At 35.0% G+C, this 18,590-nt stretch overlaps 2 protein-coding genes across 3 annotated transcripts; one reads left to right on the forward strand and one right to left on the reverse strand.

Annotated features, from left to right (window-relative positions):
• The first annotated feature begins 6,306 nt into the window (after positions 1 to 6,306).
• On the forward strand, positions 6,307 to 12,531 carry LOC108991406 (2-oxoglutarate-Fe(II) type oxidoreductase hxnY-like). 2 transcript variants are annotated; one of them, XM_018965643.2, is made up of 11 exons: positions 6,307 to 6,522; positions 6,627 to 6,822; positions 6,918 to 7,019; positions 7,360 to 7,411; positions 7,942 to 8,063; positions 8,146 to 8,246; positions 8,344 to 8,402; positions 9,575 to 9,631; positions 10,488 to 10,533; positions 11,311 to 11,390; positions 11,905 to 12,531. In XM_018965643.2, the coding sequence occupies exons 1-11, from the start codon at positions 6,415 to 6,417 to the stop codon at positions 11,993 to 11,995; spliced, it is 1,014 nt and encodes a 337-aa protein (XP_018821188.1). In that variant the 5' UTR covers positions 6,307 to 6,414; the 3' UTR covers positions 11,996 to 12,531. The 2 variants fall into 2 exon arrangements, with proteins under 2 accessions (XP_018821188.1, XP_018821189.1); XM_018965644.2 differs by having other exon boundaries at positions 6,921 to 7,019.
• Positions 12,532 to 13,472: 941 nt separating this feature from the next.
• Positions 13,473 to 15,433, reverse strand: LOC108991416 (V-type proton ATPase subunit D-like). The gene is made up of 2 exons (XM_018965655.2): positions 15,186 to 15,433; positions 13,473 to 14,486 (listed from the first exon to the last, which is right to left on the reverse strand). Exon 2 carries the CDS (start codon positions 14,472 to 14,474, stop codon positions 13,689 to 13,691), a length of 786 nt encoding a protein of 261 aa, XP_018821200.1. The 5' UTR covers positions 14,475 to 14,486; positions 15,186 to 15,433; the 3' UTR covers positions 13,473 to 13,688.
• Positions 15,434 to 18,590: the final 3,157 nt, after the last annotated feature.

Raw genomic sequence — 18,590 nt, forward strand, 5'->3', positions numbered from 1 at the left:
TGGGAATCATTATCAGGGATAAGGGCTGAAGTTCAAGTAACTCTATGTGCAAACATAAAGGCAAATTTACAACCCTTAGTAGCTAAAACAATGACTTTGAGGAGAGCTATATTGCTTTGTACAGAGTTGGGTTTCTCGAGTGTGCTGTTTGAAGGGTGATTGTAAGGAGCTAGTTACTGCTATTTCAACATTTGTAACAAACCTTTCAGAGGCAGCTGTTGTGATACACGACATTAAGCAATTGATGCATTATAAGTGTGGTTGGCAGGTTCGCTTCAATTATAGAGAAACCAACAAAGTAGCTCACACACTACAAGAAATCAAGCCTTTTCCAGCAATTTTAAAATCGTCACAAAAAAAATCGCTACAAATATATGTTATTTTCGACGATTTTCAAGTCGCCACTCAATCTTCTGTGTGAAGTTGGGAAATGGAGAAATATAATTTTGGCTTGACCTTTTGCAGCGACTTTTTCATCTTTAGCGGCGACTTTTGTCGCCGCAACAGATAAAAATTATTTGTTGCGGCGACAATTTTCCGTCAATGTGAAAAATCGCTATAATAAATGAAATTTGAGCGAAAATTGTCGCCGTAACAAATTTATGCGGCAAGTAAACCTTATTAGCGTCAAATAAAAATTGCCGGAAAAAAGCACATAAAATTTAAAACCCGCGGGTTAGGTTTTTCCCTCATTTGTTTCCTTGAGCTCTCCCCCCGCGCCCCCGCCCCCGCCCCCGCCCCCTTTCTCCCCACATTCTTCTCCTTCAAGCCTCCGCCACGCACAGCTGTCACCGACGACCCCATCACGCCATTGCCACCTCACCTCGACGGCCAACCCCTCTTTTTCCCCCAGCCCCCACGCCGATCTCTTGCCTTTTCCCAAATCTAGCCTCACCTCTCTCTCTCTCGGATTTCTCTATATCGTCGTCGCTGGGGGCGCCATTCGCCACCACCCACACCTCGGCGCTGTCGAAAGTCCTCCATCAGAGCCCCCTTCTCCTCCACGCCTAGCTGAGCAGCCCTAGGGCCTCCTTCTCTCCCTTGCTCTATTCGCAACCCACGACCACAGCTCTCCTCAGCACCGCTGTGCTCCTCCCGAGCCACCACTCCATGCCATGCTACCACCACGACCACCCCTGGTATGGGTTTTCACATATGGGTTCTTTTCATTCCTTTTATCTTTGCTTGATTTCTTGGTTTAGTTTATTCAGAGATTGGGTTTTGTGTTTTGTACCTGTACTGTAGAAATATCTGTGTATCCAAGAAGAAATTCTCATTAGTTCTTAGGTTGCTCTGATTCAGATGGTCGCTTAAGCTTGTCCTTTGTGTTTTAAGATTTTCTTTGAATCTTGGAATAACTGGCACTGACTTGAAAGTTGACATTTGATCTGTGTTTATAAGGTGGGATACTTATTGTTTGATAAATGTTAATAATTCCATTTCTCTTCCTCTCCACCAAGGTTAATGGATTATTGTATTATTTTGTTGATATTATTTTTCTTGAATTTTGCATGCGGGATGCATTTGCATTGTTATTTCTTCCCTTTATCTATGCATTTGCTTTGGTGGTGTTTGAAAAAGTGGTGGCTTGAAACTATATTGAATGGAAGACCGTCAACATTTGAATGAATGAGAAAGATGTGAGAGAAATGTGGCATCTAAAGCTAGCTTACAGTTAATTTTTTATAACAAGAGTAATGCTAGTTATAAGTTCTAAATGTACAAGTCTTGTACAAAATTCTTGGTTAAAATGTAGATTCTACCAAGATGCATGTTGAACATGATAATAATTCTAACAAGACATGTGGATAATATTAAAGGAAACCATTTCGATATGCAAATCTTTCACAGCCTTGACATTACGTACTGCTGTCTCTGATTTAATTTCTAGAAATTAAGCTGTCACGTCATGATCGTCATGTGGAGCTTGAAGATTTATGAAAAGTGGAGAACCAGCTTGCCCTGGTTCATCTTTTTGCTACCAAAATGTGGGGTTTCTTCAAAGACATTATATATACCATATCTACTTATATATAAAGTGCGAATCTAAGAGGAACATTATTTTCGTCTAACACTTTTTTTCCCCATTTTACCCCTGCTTTGTCTACGTTATTACGTTTTTGCCGTTTCCTTTTGCTTTTAAACCAACAAAAATCTCTTTATCTTCTCTCTCTCTCTCTCTCTCTCTCTCAACAGACTACTTTCCCTCGATTTCTTTCTCCATTTGCCGCAACCCTCTCTTTTTCATTTATCCATAGTCGTCGTCGTCCTCCACAAAAGCAAACATAAAACCCATCAAAAGCATCTTAACAAATCCAACTATGGGACAATTTCGCAACCAGAAACAACTGATAACTCAATTCCACTCCCACAGTCGGATCCATGCACATTGATAGAGAGAGAGAAGAAAAAAAGGTACCTTTTTGGGGTTCGAGTACGCGAAGAAGAAGAAAATAAAGAGGACCCGGAAGAGTACGAGGAGGCACCGCGGCTAGACCAAAACCGAGATCACTCGAGGCATCGTTTTTGGAATCTCGATCTCTGTAACTCAGATAAAAAACTATGTCCACTGGTTTCTTGGTCTTCCATGAATTATAAACACAAAGTTTGCTATATCTCTCTAGACTAGAAGGGACCAACCAAAATGCACCAGTCTCAGTTGCCTCTCAGGAAGAGAGTGCAAAACTGCTTTTACCCGGTTGCTGCTGCAAAGTACTGCAAAGTGGAGAAAAATTTTCCCTTTGTATTTTTAATTAACAAAAGAGCCTCTAAACATACCGTGGGCTATTCTGGAAGAGATACTGAACAAAGATTTTTTTATGAAAATTGGTTTTGTTAATAATTATTTTAAAGTACAATGATTTTATATTAAAAAAAAACCGACATCTTCATAAACTCTAATTATTTTATTCTATTTGCGAATAGATAAACATCCATAACATAGGATTCATTATTTTCATTTTTAAAATTTAAAAAAAATTATATATTTTTCATAAATTCAAAATTTTCTTATCCATAACTTTACGTTGGATTAACTATTGAATTCATTAAAATAATAATATAATATTATTTTTTTAATAATAATATTTTTAATTTATATTTTTCATATTTTACAATTACAATAATTATATGTTAATTAATAATTTAATTTGATATTTAAATTATTGTTTTACAACTTAAATATATTGTGGCTCAAAATTAAAAAATAATAATTTAAATAAATAAAATAATGGTTATAGAGTATAAATAGTGAGTTTTTAAATTTAAAGATGAATTGAGATATATTGTAGCTCATAGTTTTAAATTTTAATATTTAATAAATTTAATACAATAATTTTAAATATAAATTTATCAAATTTTAAAACTCATTTAATGAGTTCAATACCAATGCTTAAGGCATCGTTCAATAAATGAGGTGGGTTGATGGGTTTTAGCATTGGGAGAAAGAGAAAAGGGGATGCATGCTTGTTACTTGGATGGGTTATTTTAAGTGGGTAGTGATAGGCTTACCATCCTATTATTATCACTCTACTACTCAAGTGTATTTTAAGTTTTTTTTTTTATCATTATTTAAAATATTTTTTTAACATTCTTAATCATTAAAAAAAAATTAAAAATATATAACTTTACTAATACTCACTTTCTTAATCATTAAGTAAAATAAAAAATAAAAAAATAATAATAGTAAAATAGTAGTAAAATCATTATCATTATTCAATCATAAAGTCAATAAATTATATTCTCTTGCTTCGATCGTAGATCCCACAAATGTAGACTTTAAGGGTGAGGCCGATTAAGCAAATCAGAAAATCAACCCATATATATAGTGCATAAACCCATTTCTGAATATACATATATACAGATTGCCAAATGTTAGGAATATGCCTCACAGAGGAGCAACATGAACGTACGTAAATCATGTCGCAGAAAAATCCATTTGCAGACCAAGCTGCTCACTTGTGTGCCCTAGGTTTCAATTCTAAGCTAGGGATGCAGTCCTCCACTTTGCCAAGTAGGGCTTGGCTTCCATTTGCAGCTTTTTAGCTCCACAAAATAAACCTAACCCCCGCCAGCTTATTCGGTTTCAGCACATTTTTTTTATTTTTTTGGTGCAGCTAGCATTTGTGATTCACATTAAAATTTAAAACAAGCAGGCTGGTTGGTGTGTGTATATATATCTATCTACCTATACTAAAAGTTAATAGTGTGAGGGTGGGAATATATGAAGCTTTGCACAGCAATTGCCATTGCTTATCTCAGCAGCTTGATTTGGATAGTATTGATTCATTGTGGTTGGTACCAACAATTATAAAATCACTTCAATTTATCTCTTATTAATTCAAGGATAACAATTGTAAATTAGACAAAAATGTTTCCCAGTAAGCTTGTGAAACTTAAAATGGCCCAAATCCTATGAATTGAAATCTGTAATTGGTAATATTGACATGGAATGGAAAGTTCAACCAAAGAATACATTGGTTTCCCACTATTATCTATCCATTTGTGGCAAATAGTGTTCTGTTTGCTTAATTTTTGTATTTTCTTTTCAATTATAGCTGCATCCAACTTACACCAACTTCAATCTTAAGCTGCTACTTGTATGTGGTCTTCTATATACTTGATTCAAAACAAGTATTTCTGTGTTAGAGTTGGTTTTGGTTGCTTAGAGTTGGTTTTGGTTGAAATTTGAGTTCACTTGGTACTTCTCATGTCACCTCTTGAGGTTGAGATGGAGGGATGGAACAAAGGAAGAGAAAATGAAAAATAAGGGGTTGAAATGTTAAGAGAATAGAGAATTAAATCTACTGATTTAGTGCTGAATTATTTCCTCTGTTGTACATTGGTAATATTTTCTGTTTTGCTTCTGTTTGGGCTCAATTATCAATTATCTAGCTACTGAATTATCTTGATTCTAAACCAAGATTACATAGCTATTGTGTGAAATGTAAAATGTAAAATGTGGTTGAGTTTACAATTGTGTGATTGGGTTGAATGGCATAGTTGTTGGGTTGTTATTCATTCTGTTTTGTGCATTTTTTTTTAACTACCTGAAATCATTTCCGACGAGTATATTTCACCGGAAACATCGCCGCAAATAAGTTTTTGCAGCGACACTTACTCGCTGAAAAAGAGCCAATCTTATTTGCAGCGATTTTAACCGCTGCAAAAATATTATTCACGGCAATTTTTGAACACGCTGCAAATAATATCAAGATATTTGCAGCGATATTTTGTGTATTGGCGATGATAGAAAACGCTGCAAATACTTTTTCGCAGCGAAACGAGATTGAAATCCTAATGTTATTTTCGGGGAAATTAATAATATTAGCAGCGAAAAAAATCGCTGTAAATAAAAAATTTTTGCAACGAATTTTGTATTTCGCTAGCTAATCTTTTAAAAGGTTTACAATTGTGACGAAAGTCCGGCGCAGTATAAATCGCTGTAAATACTTATTTGCAGCAATTTTTAGAGTTATTTGCAACGAATTTAAGGGCCGGAAAAGACACTATTTCTTGTAGTGACATGTTGGCTAAACATGCACTAACTGAAGAGGGAGAACATGTTTGGATGGAGGAATGCCCCATTCATGTATTGAATGTTGTGATGCATGATCATTGTAACTGAAGTTTATTAATGAGAATTGTTTTTCCATTCAAAAAAAAAAAAAAAAAAGATTGATTTTGATATTTTTTGTCTAATGATCGAAATACATTTACAATTATTTCTGTAACCTTCTTTTTTTTATCTATTTTAAACGATTCTAATTTTTATAAAATAATAATAATCTTACAAGATTAAATATCATCCATTTAAAATAGAATTATAAAAGAAATTATGTATTATTATTTTTCAATTTTTAACGTGTTACATTAGCCGTGAACTAACTATTCTTTGGTTAAAATTCGACTATAAAACTCATATTTTTTATTTTAATTATCCACTTCTTAAAAGTATTACGTAATAAATTTTTTAAATTTAAGATAATGCTATATAATGTGCAGTATTTACTTATTTCCTTTAAAAAAAATTGAGTGCCACCATTAAAAAAAAAAAAAAAAGATTATGTAAGTCGAATTTATTTACTATTTTCAAATTAGGTATACGAGAATTGAAACTGTAAATATTATTTTTTTTAAAAAAAAGTGCCTACTTTCCGTACATGTTGCAATAAGGATGAGTAGCTAGATTTGGTCCAAAAGATAAGAATGGACTAAAAACAACATTAACTGCCACGTTAATATCGTATCTTTTAAGGAAGGAAATGCTTACTTCCCTCCCTATAAATGCAACCACGGAAACACATTTCATGCAAAATAAGAACGGAATTGCGCTCTCTCGCTCTCTCTCTCGCCTCTAGTTCTCTACTCTTCTCTGGCTCAGTGTGTCCTGAGGCCTATTCGTTTCTCGGGGAAATGGAAAATCAGAGCGTTAACGATATTGAAGCCCCGAAGATGTCAGTCCTCAATTGTATTGATCTCTCCAATCCTGACATTCACCAATCCGTTTCATTGCTTAAACAGGTCCATTTCTATTTCCTATACCTTATTATTTTACGATTCTTTTTATCCTTTTCAAAATTCTCAGCTGTTAGTGATTTTTTTCCCCTTTTCTCTCGTTGGTGAAGGCGTGCTTGGATTCGGGGTTTTTCTACGTTGTAAACCACGGGATGAGCGAGGAATTCATGGATAAGGTTTTCGCAGAGAGCAGAAGATTGTTCGGTCTGCCATTGAACGAGAAAATGAAGCTTTTAAGGAACGAGAAACATAGAGGCTACACCCCTGTTCTTGACGAGATTTTGGACTCTGAAAACCAAACTCACGGTTTGTTTTCGCTACCAAGTTTCACTCTTTTGTTTTTATTACGTTATAATTGTACTTATTTTTATTTCTCTGTAATTTTGTTGTTTGGTAAAAAGTAGGAGATTACAAGGAGGGATATTACATTGGAGTGGAAGTAGCTGAAGACGACCCAGAAGCGGAAAAACCATTTTATGGGCAAAACGTTTGGCCTGCGCCAGGTAACTACAGGAATTTGATACTAACAATATTTTTCTTTGAAGGGATATAAAGAGATATAGGAGGCGAATTTTCATTATTCTTTCATAATTCATTATAATGAAAATTAAGGAATGATAAAATAATAAGTCATAGTATATTATCATTATTAAATTTATCTTAATTAACGTCTTATAATAAAGAAAAAATGTTCCGTTAGATAAATTTCACTTAGCATACAGTTAATTATTATTATTATATATATATATATATATATATTTTGAGCAGGTCACTTTTTTAATTGTTTCGTTTTTAGTTTTGAAAATTATGTGATTGAATATTGAATTTTTTGCTATTTTTAAGGACTATTTCCTGGATGGAGGGTGACAATGGAGAAGTTCCATCAAGAAGCTTTGTAAGTTTTACAAACATAGGGTTTGTATGATGGAACGATTAGCAGAGTCTTCTATACACACATGCACGCACAAGTACGAAATGTAATAAAACCACAAAAAGCAGGATTCTAATCCTTTTTTTATTATAATGTTATTGTGGGATGAAAGTATCCTTTTGTAAGTGAGTATATTGCCAAGCAACATATGGTGAGACCAAATCATAGCCGTAAGGGTTGTATAACTATCCACAATGTAAGAAGCTTACATTTTGAATGCAAAGAAGGGCCACACTGCTAATGAACCTTTTGCTCTTGGCAGTGATTGTGTATGTGTTGTTTTAACAAGCCTAAATTATTGGGTATGTTTAAAGTTTGGTTTCCCATATTAATGCGTGTTTAAAACATTGTGATTCCATTCTCGACTCTCATAGTTGTTGTTCCTGTGGATCAATTTTCTGTAGAATGGCCGGTATTCAAGGATCCGGATAGTATAAGTTATTAGCTATTTATTTATTGCTTTTTTTTTTAATCTATTCCTCGTGTATATTCAGGGAGATCGGGAGAGCAGTTGCTAGGATAATAGCTCTTGCACTTGACCTGGAGGCTGATTTCTTTGACAAGCCAGAAATGCTTGGCAAGCCTATTGCAACCTTGCGCTTACTACACTATGAAGGTTGACTTTAATTTCTTGTTCTTGAACAATTTTGAACCCAGCTGTGCTATGGCGTTGGTAACACATCAGGGGACTTTTTTAGGTCAATTGTCTGATCCCTCAAAGGGAATATATGGAGCTGGAGCCCATTCGGACTTTGGTTTGATTACTCTCTTAGCAACAGATGATGTCTTAGGTCTCCAAGTAAGAAGACAGCTGTCAAAATTAAATCTTTTTGGAAATAGAATAGTTAGTTTTTTTAATCTGATTAGCTATTGCAATTGTGTTAATTAATCACCAGATATGCAAGGATAAGGATGCTAAACCTCAGATATGGGAATATGTACCACCACTAAAAGGGTGAGTAACCAAGGGCTTTGGAGATTGAGATTCTAGAGCTTCATTATATTGAGTCTGGCTGATGCATTAGAACTAAAATTTAGTTTTCTAGGTAGACATTATTCTCAAATGGTTTCTGAATTCTATTAATTCATTATTATGATCAAACTTGATTTTGATCTTCTTCCACTTAATTAAACATCAGAATAAACCCCTAGGGGTTGGTTCAAGGGGTAAAAGGCCTTGGGCTTGGGGGTATGCTCCCCCCAGGTCTAAGGTTCAAATTCCCTTGGGTGCAAACAATCTCTAAGGTTCATCGGACTAGGGGATTTTCTCCTTGAATTATCCAAGGTGTATTTGCGAGAAACTCTTTGCCGAGGGCTTGTGTACCCTCGGGATTAGTCCCTCGGGATTAGTCGGGACGATGTTCTTGGACACCCGGTGCCAATAAAAAAAAATTAAACATCAGAACATTTTCTTTCAATAGTTGGAATTCCCGTCATAAATAGATCCCAATGTAAAGTTAGCAATGAGATCAATAAACTTAAGTATCTAGTATATTGACTTTGTTTCTCTTATTAGGCGTTTTTCATGTATATGCTCTGTGTACTCTGATAACAACTTGTTTCTTCATTAATTAAATTTGAACTTCCTTATAAAGAAAAATCAACTTTCTTTCATGCAAAAGGATGTTAGAAGATTTTCTTATGAGCTAAAAGGTATAATTTGTTTCTTCTTCTTCTTCTTCTTCTTCTTCTTCTTCTTCTTTTTTGTGAAGATGATACTTTGTAAGCCTTACTTCAGTACTAATCACTCAGATTAATATTATGAGGACCATATTGATGAAGTTGTAGAGAAATTTAATTAATAAAAAAATTTTCTATCCACCGTGATTATTAGTGGTGTGAAGACCAGGCATAAATATTATTGACTGAAAACATTGAAACTTCTGCTCCAGCCTTCTGTATGATAATATTTTTCTTCCAAGTGGTTGTGCTGTTTTGAACGATAAAATGCTCGTATGCTACCATTTTAGCTGTACATTGTCTATCTGTAATCTCAATAACATTTAGTAAATATGTTTTGATATGAAATATGTAAATAATCACATATTCACATTATAAAAGTGATAAAGAAAAGTTTCTGTTTGGCTTGGTATGCTGAATTTCTTTTCTATGGTTTGTCTTTGTCAGAGCATTTGTAGTGAATCTTGGTGACATGCTGGAGCGTTGGAGCAACTGTGTTTTCAAGTAATACACCTCTTAGCTGTAGCCTTGGTCTTAGCTGTACTTTTATCCCATATAAGAGCCTTTCAAGACAATTAGGTTTTCATCCTTAATGGTATTTAATACTTGGTTGTTATGTCTGAGTGTTCTTTATTGCCATAACCTGGTCTGACTTTGGCTGTTATCTACATTGATCTGGTACAGAAACAATTTCAAATTCTAATATGACTTGTGAATTAGTTTTCCCTGGTTAGATTACTGCAGTGTAAGTTTCCTTAAATATGATTTTCAACATCTGAACATACATGGAAAATCTAAAACTAAATAACTCTCTGGATTTCATATGTAAATAAGTTAAAGATGTCTATATTGCACTCTTTATCGATATTGTATTTATTGCCATCCTAACTGGCTTTAAGAATTCAATTGTAGATGTAGATTTAGCTTTTCTAAGGCATAACGCATTTGATATCCCCAATCAAAATCTAAGTTATTAATCAATCATGTATCAGAAACAGAAAGTATTACTAGTGATCTTTTAAATTACTGGAAAGTTTGACTTTTGTCCTAGGAGTGGTATTATACTGCTGTTTCTTTTTATTGAGCTATTAAGATGTTATCCCGCTTATGCTGGCAAACTTGAATTCCAGATTGAAGTTTGTAGGGTATAGATTTTCCCCAAAAATCATGATTTTCAAGACCGTTATCATGAACCTACTGCTGCTATTGCCATTGCTGGTTTGTTCTTTTAAAGTTTTTATTAAAAAATTGTTGATTACTGTTGTAGGCATTTCTCAGGGACTTTTATCGAAAACTATATTATTCTTGCTCCCCTTCTCTGAAAATTTTCTAACCCTTGTATGGACATTTTGCTACTCAGGTCCACGTTGCACAGAGTTCTTGTGAATGGTCAAGAGAGATATTCTGTAAGACCCCACCTTATATTTTTATTTTTATGTTTATTTTTAATAAAAATTGTTTTGAGGCCCTCCATGAGCCTTTAGATGATACATGAAGATGATGTCACCGGCTCTATAATGTCATCAATTAATTGTCTTAAATGTATTTTCTATAGTTTAAATTTTAATTATGAATTGTAGTTGGATTAATTTGCACAATGTCAAGATGTATTACCAATGGCACTGATAGGTTCACAGTTGAGACTTTAGCTACTCAGAACTCGTTTTCCATATCTTCCTCTTTTAGCAGTTGTAGTTGTGGCTGTCAGGTGGACAAATTGGTTGCTTAGAAATTAGAGATTAATTGTTCTCCTACACTTTTTTGTCTAGCCGAGCCAATGACTATGTCAGTAATATCAGTCTCTCAAACATCAAATCTCTTGCTCTTGATTATTACCCTCTCAGTAGCCCCAGTGAACTTCTCTGTTGTTTCCGAGTGTGAATATTACAGCCCAAAAGTATGTATTTACCCACTTTCTGTTTCAGAGAACATTGTGAATATCTGATGCCTGTAAATGAAATTGTTAACTTGGCGAGACTCTGAAGATTGTTGAAGATTCCTTCAATCTTACTCATGTTCTCTTTGCATGACATTCATTTTATATATTTAGCCTAGTTCCTTGAGTACCTCTTTTTTTTAGTTGTTATTTTTCATCTACATAAAATGCATTTCTATTACTTTCTGTAGATCCTTTTAAAAGTAATAATATGTATGTGTATCTCATTTCCTTTTCCCTGTGGCAGATTGCATATTTTGTGGAACCTTGTCATGATTGTCTTGTTGAGTGCTTGCCAACCTGCAAATCAGAAAATAACCCTCCCAAGTAAGTTAGTTTCCACAAACTATTGCCATTGCAAATTATAAAGCTCAGTGAGTTCCAGTTTGAAACGATTGCTTGTTTTCCTATGCATAAAGCGAATGGGCAATGTGATGTGGGTTTGTCTTAGGATTTAAAAGAAAGGAACAAGTAAATAAAACTGGGTAAATAAAAGCCTCTGAATTGCTGATCTCAGGGTAACACAAATGGATGCGTTTTTACTAAAAGAAAATATTTTCTTGCATAATGTTTTCTAAAATTGCAGACAACATTTTAGTGGGTGGATTCCATTTTAACTTTTTTGTTTACCAGCTATGAGAATTTGTTCATACAGAATTATATACTCTTGCACACGTTAACCATTTGACTGTGAAAATAAAGATCTAGACCACCCAAAATTTACCTGGATAATTAGGTGGCAGTTTTAAATGTGAAATCATATGCATGAACTGAGAAATATTAACGGATTTCAAATTTTTTAACTCTTCTATTTCTGTGCTGCATTTCTCTGTTTTGCCAGGTTTCCTCCAATCTTATGTCAGACTTACCTTTGCCAACGTTATAAGGATACTCATGCTGATCTGAGTAGATACAACAAAACTGAAGCATAATTATTCAACCAAAATATAATTTGGGAGATCTACAAACCTGAACAGCCAGCAAATAATTCTACTGAAACAAGTTAAAAGCATATAGCCAGACCAGTAGAGGTCCTTTCTATACAAGTTTTGCATCTTTATACGTATAAGGGTTGATCATCATCCAGAGATCATATAACCTTTTCTACATGTTTACGTTTTTCTAAGCAGCTCGAATGGTGTAGCGAGCTTTGTATGATGGTGTTCCTCTGCCATAAGTGAGGGTAAATAAATAAATTCGGGGTACAATCCTCTTTAGAAATTGGTGTGTTGAGCTTTCATCAGGCCTCTGAGACATTGTTCGTTTGGTTTAAATCATAGGGGTGGGTTGGTTAAGCAGAGCACCAGTTGCTAAGATCTTGTGTCAGCCAGTCAGGATGTATATGGCAAGGCCAATTTAGGGTTTCAGTGGGCCATTTACTAGAGATATGGATTTATAATAAATTGATGTATATAGTTCATTTTTAAGAAATATGAGACGAAAGAGGTGTATGACTCCTTTATATCTTCCTTTATGCATGCAAGTGACTAGTATCTCTTTCCTTTATGCATCTTGTGTTGCTTTGACATGATTCAATTTCGGAAAATTATTAGTTACTCTCTGAGTATGGATGATGTAGTACTTCCATCCTATCGCAACATGTCGTCTAATTAAAATTGCTTATATAAGCATCAAATTTAATTGACATAGTATCATATGAAATGTCTCTCATGAGACTGATTTTTTCCTTCTGCATGGATATGTGACTGTTTGCTATTGTCGACCAAGGTTGGAATTGTTTAAATGGCCAATTGGATTTTTTTTTTTTTTTCACTGGTTAATGTCTCTAGAAAATGTAACTAAGGCGTTCTTTCTACCAATTGACATGTCAGGTCTGGGGCATACCGTTTCGATTGAAATGTGCAAATGTGACCATTCTTGATTTCATTTTCTAGTCCATGAGCAGCTCCAATAGGGATTGTGCATCACATCACATTGGAAGTAGCCCTTTTGACTGTTGGTGGAAATCTAGAGAGATGAAGAAGGAAGAGTTGCTAGAGATAATCTATAGGAAGTTGAGCAACCACAGCAAGATTGTTGTCCATTTCTAAATTACTTTAGGAGCAAATTGTTGATTTTTATTTTTATTTTTATTCTTTCTATAAGCTGCCTATGAAGTTACATAGCATTCTTTAATCACTAATTGTAATATATTAGATAAAAAGAAGAGACAATATTATAAATGAAAGAAGATAAAGTGGGAAAGAAATGGATGACATGACTAACTATATAAATAAAGAGTAATTCACGGTTGCAAATATATTTTCTCGTACTAATATCATCGAGCCTACATACATACATATATATTATTCCATGTTATTGGAATGGGAACTGATGAGGTTAGGGGTCGATGAAGTGATAAAGTTTGAGAACAAACGTCAGACAAATTATCAGAATCAACACCAGCAATAAACCAGCAAATCTACCGTCTTTCTGCATTGCTCTCATTTTCAAGAAATCAACTCCAGGAAACAAATACTAACAGAACTTGGAAGTGATAAAAGCCTATTCATTCATAAATAATACACAAGAAAAAGTAAAACCCGTCAAGATTTTATTCAACGGCAAAACAAGAAGCACAGACAAAGCAACACATCCTGAAGAACATATAAAGCAACCCCCAAATCAGAAAATGATATCCTCATCCTTGTGCGCAGCTGCAGACAATAAGTTGTGAGCTGAACTTATTGAAATCCCTTGCTGCAAAGATACCTTCTCTGCAGACTGCTCCTCAGCAAACTGCTTGGCAGATGCGACCTGCTTCTCAATTGCCCTCTTCTTATAACCTTGTATCTTCTTTAACCTAAAGAAGTCCTCCCTTTCCAGTTCATCCAACTCCGCCTTAATGTAAATTATGGTGTTCTCCAACCTTGGCTTCACAACATTCTCTAGTGCATTAACCCTACGATTAGTGGTCTTGATTGCTTCATCAAGTGTTAAGAATGATGTCTGAAGTGAAGCAAGCTCAACAAGAACCTCAATTGCTTTCACATAAGCTGCACGACACTGCTGAACTTGTTGTCCACCTCTAGCCAATCCAGTTAGGTCATTCTTGGTCTCACCTTCAGTAAAATATTCGAACTTGGGGAGCTTCACGCCAGCAATATTTTCTTGCTTCGATCGAACTTTAAGAGATGCATTTTTTACATTCTCAAGGACACTGTGCTTGATACTATCTCCAGCAACGTACTTGACTTCGGTTAGGGCAAATGACGAGGTCTTCATGATCTCTCCCATTGACTCTTTTGTGGAAACAATCTTTTTGAGAATCTGACGGAACTGCACAGTTAAAGCATCACTCTTCTTCTTGAGAAGGGCATGACCTCTAGTAGCACCAACAAGACGTGCTTTCATGGCTCCCAGCATTGTTACAGTGGGAACTACATTCAAGCGCTGGCTTTGACCGGACATCTTTACAAATGTCTAAGCCAAAGATACAAAGTGGTTAAATATTTTAAGACAATAAAATGGCTTAGTGCAGTAATGAAATGATCACAACTTTTATAGTTCATTGGAATGATCAAACCAATACAAAACTGTTTATTTCCTGCTAAGCGCTTCAATAAGGAAAAGAAAATATCACATCAAAGAATAACGAAGCGAAATTTAGAATATTACCAGACCCTATTTTATAATAAAACACAGCCTGAATCTATGAGAGTCCGACCTCGAGATGATCAGCATCTGCTAGCATCATATTTATTTTCAAGCTTAAAGGCGATTCCAGAAACTTTCTGGGCTTCCCTCATCATTATCTCTATATCTAATTCCCCTTCTTACTTTACCATACCAACGCTCAAACGCTATAATATAAAAACTTCAAAACTGATCACATAATTCAAATGACGTACTCACTGTATTAAGAAATTAAAGTAAATGAAAACTATTACTGTATCATCGCATATAACTCAAACTCCAAGAAAAATTTTACCCTATTTTGAAACCCAAACAAATACAAAGAGATGAGCAAACCCCCAAGTTCCCATTCATGAAATCGACAATTTTTCCTCGCATATGAATTTTATACCCTTAAAAACAAACCCACAGACCCAAATTCATAAAACCAAATGACATTAACCGTATCTAACATCAAAATGTACCAGATCGGACCAGATTACACACCTAGAATGGTTCGATTCAACAGGAACTAGAGTTTCGGGGTCTCCCAGCGTTGCCCAGCAATTTTATCGCGCTAACGGACTACGCGTAAGGCTGTCGATCGTCTTTTATTTTCGGCGTGAACTCTGCTTCCTCCGGCTACGTCAAGCAGTAAGCCCGGCGACACACGTCTGCTGCTGCTATTATTGCCGAAATAACAGTCGAATGATTTGGTTCGAGTAGAAGGTGGAAATTTCGCATAGAGATGTTATTACGATCCTATTGTTTGTCGTTTATTACTTAAGATAAAAATATCTTGCGGCGGTGATTGTCGCGTCTACAACTCAAATTAAGTCGCCGTAATAAAACTATCTTATAATAATTTTAAAGAAGTGCACAAAGATGCTATAAAAATAATGTTATAAACTGATATTTTAGATCTATTTTATAATAAAAATAATTTTATAATCTAACATATTACATTAAGTTACACCAGTTTATGAATTTACTCTTATGAAATCTATTTATTGCTAAAGTATTTTTAAAAATTGTCTAGAATACTTTGATTCAATGCAAAACTCATTTTGAAGTTTCATATCAGTTTACTCCATCTGTTAAAAAAAACATACAATAAAATATTAACAAGTGCCATTGAAGTAAGCATGATGGGTAATTTTGTCCATTCACACACCTTCATCATCGAATTAATGCGAGTTATGGGCTGGTGGATAACATTTTACTAAATCATAATATGAAGTGGAGACAGAGAGCTAAGAATAATTTGTATAAATTGGGTGATAGAAATAGTAAATACTTTCATTTATGTGCTTCTCAGAGGAGGAGGATCAATAGAATTTCAAAAATTCGAGATGCTGAAAATCAACTATATATGGACAAGGGAAGAAGGGATTAATGAAGCTTTTATGAACCATTACCAGCAGGTTTACAGCTCTTCAATTCCAGGGGTGGGGGAGATTGAAGAATGTTTAAAAGACGTTATTCTTAAGGTGTCAGAGGAGATGAATACTTAGCTGCTGAGATCGTTTACTAGATGTGAGGTGGAGGTAGCTTTAAATGAGATGGGGCCTCTTAAATCTCCAGGACCAGATGGGTTTGGAGCGTGCTTCTACCATAATTATTGGGGTATAGTGGGAGATGAGGTTAGTAAAGTAGTGTTGGATTTCTTAAATTTTGGGATTTTTAACAATTCCTTAAATGAGACTTACATTGTTTTAATCTCGAAAAATAAGAATCCTGAGGGGGTGGGTGATTATAGACCTATTAGCGTATGTAATGTTTTGTATACAATTCTTGTAAAAACATTAGCTAATAGGTTGAAGTGTGTGTTGCCTGGGGTGATTTCTCCAAATCAGAGCGCTTTTATTCAATGAAGGCTTATCACTGATAACATAGTTGCTGCATATAAGGTGTTACATTCTATGAATGTAAGAAAGAAGGAGAGGGTGGGATGTATGGCTGTAAACTTAGATATGGCTAAAGTTTATGATCGGATTGAGTGAATTTTTTTGAGAAGAATTATGGAGAAATTGGATTTTGGGGAAAGGTGAGTTAATTTAATAATGGAATGTGTCTGCTCTGTTAAGTATTCCGTTTTGATTACTGGGCAGGCAGGAGAGCCTATTATTCCTTCTAGGGGTTTGAGGCAAGGGGATCCACTCTCCCTTTATTTATTTGTTTTATGTGTTGAAGGCTTTACTGCTCTTATTAATAATGCAGAAAGGAATGAATGGATTAAAGGGTTGGCTGTAGCAAGGGCTGGAACTAGGTTGAATCATTTGTTTTTTTGCAGATGATTGTATTTTGTTTTCTAGAGCCACATTGGAGGATTGGATTTGTTTGAGAAGTTTGCTGAATATTTATGAAGGGGCCTCTGGGCAGAAATTAAATATTCATAAAACTTCTATTGTTTTTAGTGGGAATACTAGGATTGAAACTAAAGAACTGCTGCTGAGAGTTTTAGGTGCTAGAGCTTGTGGGGATTTGGAGAAGTATTTAGGTTTGCCCACTATGGTTGGGAGATCTAAGTAGAATTCTTAACGAAGCATAAAAGAAAGGATTTGGAATAAGATTCAAAATTGGAAAAATGTATTTCCTTCCCTAGCTGGGAAAGAGGTACTCATTAAGGTTGTTTTGCAATCTATTACCACTTATGCTATGAGTGTGTTCTGTTTTCTTAAGAAGTTATGTGCTGAGATATATGCTTTAGTTGCTAATTTCTGGTGGAGTAGTGTGGAACAGGATAAAAGAATGCAATGGGTTAGATGAGATAAGGTATGGGAGTCTAAAAGTATGGGGGGTTTGGGATTCAGGGATTTGTTATGTTTTAACAAAGCCTTGTTAGCTAAACAAGTGTGGAGGTTAATTCATAACCCTTGTTCTTTGACTGCTACTATATCAAAGGAAAAATACTATCGGAAGGGGGATCTTTTGTCTGCAAAATTGGGACAGTTTCCTTCATATATATGGAGGAGTTTTAGGGGGCAATATCTTTGGTGAGAGATGGGTTGAGATGGAGGATTGGAAATGGGGAAAAAGTGCATATCTGGAAGGATAATTGGTTGCCAACTCAGACTACTTTTAGAGTGTAGTCTCCTATTAAATTGTTGAGGCAAGATGACTTAGTGTGTGCACTGATTGATGCTAAAGAAAAGGTGTGGTTCAGAAGAGAGATAGTAGAGAAATGGATTTTTGTAGTTTGTGGGAGTTGTTAACTATAGGTTTATGTCTAAAAAACTTGAATAGGTTGCATGTGTGAAGAGGAGGATTTGGCTTAGGCGAAATCAGTTTATTTTTTAGGAAAAGTTTGTTGACCCCAAGACTGTTTATAGTAGTGGTTTGAGGGAGATGGATGAATTTCAGCAGGCACAATCAGAATCTCCTAAAGCAAATGATAGCTTCACCAATCCAGTTGTGAGGATAAACTCTTGGAGGGTACCTGTTGTTGGCACTTTAAAGATTAATTGGGATGCTGGTATAAAGGTGGAAGCTAGCTGAATGGGTGTAGGTATTTTGGTTAGGGATTCGATGGGCGAGGTGATTGCTGCTATGGCAAGGGTTCAAGATTCAGTATTTCAACCAGTTTTAGCAGAGTTGTTGTGGAGAGCTGTAATTTTCTATTTGGAACTTGGACTCACAGCTGTAGTGTTTGAAGGGGATGCCCAAAGTTTAATCAAGGAGATTAATAGCTCAAATGAAAACTACAAATGGTATGGACAGATTTTGGAAGATGTTAAAAGCATTCTTATGGACAGATCTTCATGGAGAGTACAATATGTGTCCAGAGAAAGTAATCAAGCTGCTCACCATTTAGGAAAGTTTGCTTTAAAGTATGTTGAAGATGAAATAGTGTGGATGGAAGAGGTTCCGGATTGTATTTATTCTTTTATTGCTGCTAATAGACAATTTAAT

The sequence above is a fragment of the Juglans regia genome, chromosome 10 (assembly GCF_001411555.2).
Source record: "Juglans regia cultivar Chandler chromosome 10, Walnut 2.0, whole genome shotgun sequence".
NCBI lineage: Eukaryota > Viridiplantae > Streptophyta > Magnoliopsida > Fagales > Juglandaceae > Juglans > Juglans regia.

What these genes read in the sequence shown, in the direction of transcription:
- LOC108991416 (XM_018965655.2), bottom strand. Translation starts at nt 14,474, where the DNA reads ATGTCCGGTCAAAGCCAGCGCTTGAATGTAGTTCCCACTGTAACAATG.
- LOC108991406 (XM_018965643.2), top strand. Translation starts at nt 6,415, where the DNA reads ATGGAAAATCAGAGCGTTAACGATATTGAAGCCCCGAAGATGTCAGTC. An exon ending in CCGTTTCATTGCTTAAACAG is followed by an intron (nt 6,523 to 6,626) that starts GTCCATTTCTAT and finishes TCGTTGGTGAAG; the next exon opens with GCGTGCTTGGATTCGGGGTT. An exon ending in GCGCTTACTACACTATGAAG is followed by an intron (nt 8,064 to 8,145) that starts GTTGACTTTAAT and finishes GGACTTTTTTAG; the next exon opens with GTCAATTGTCTGATCCCTCA.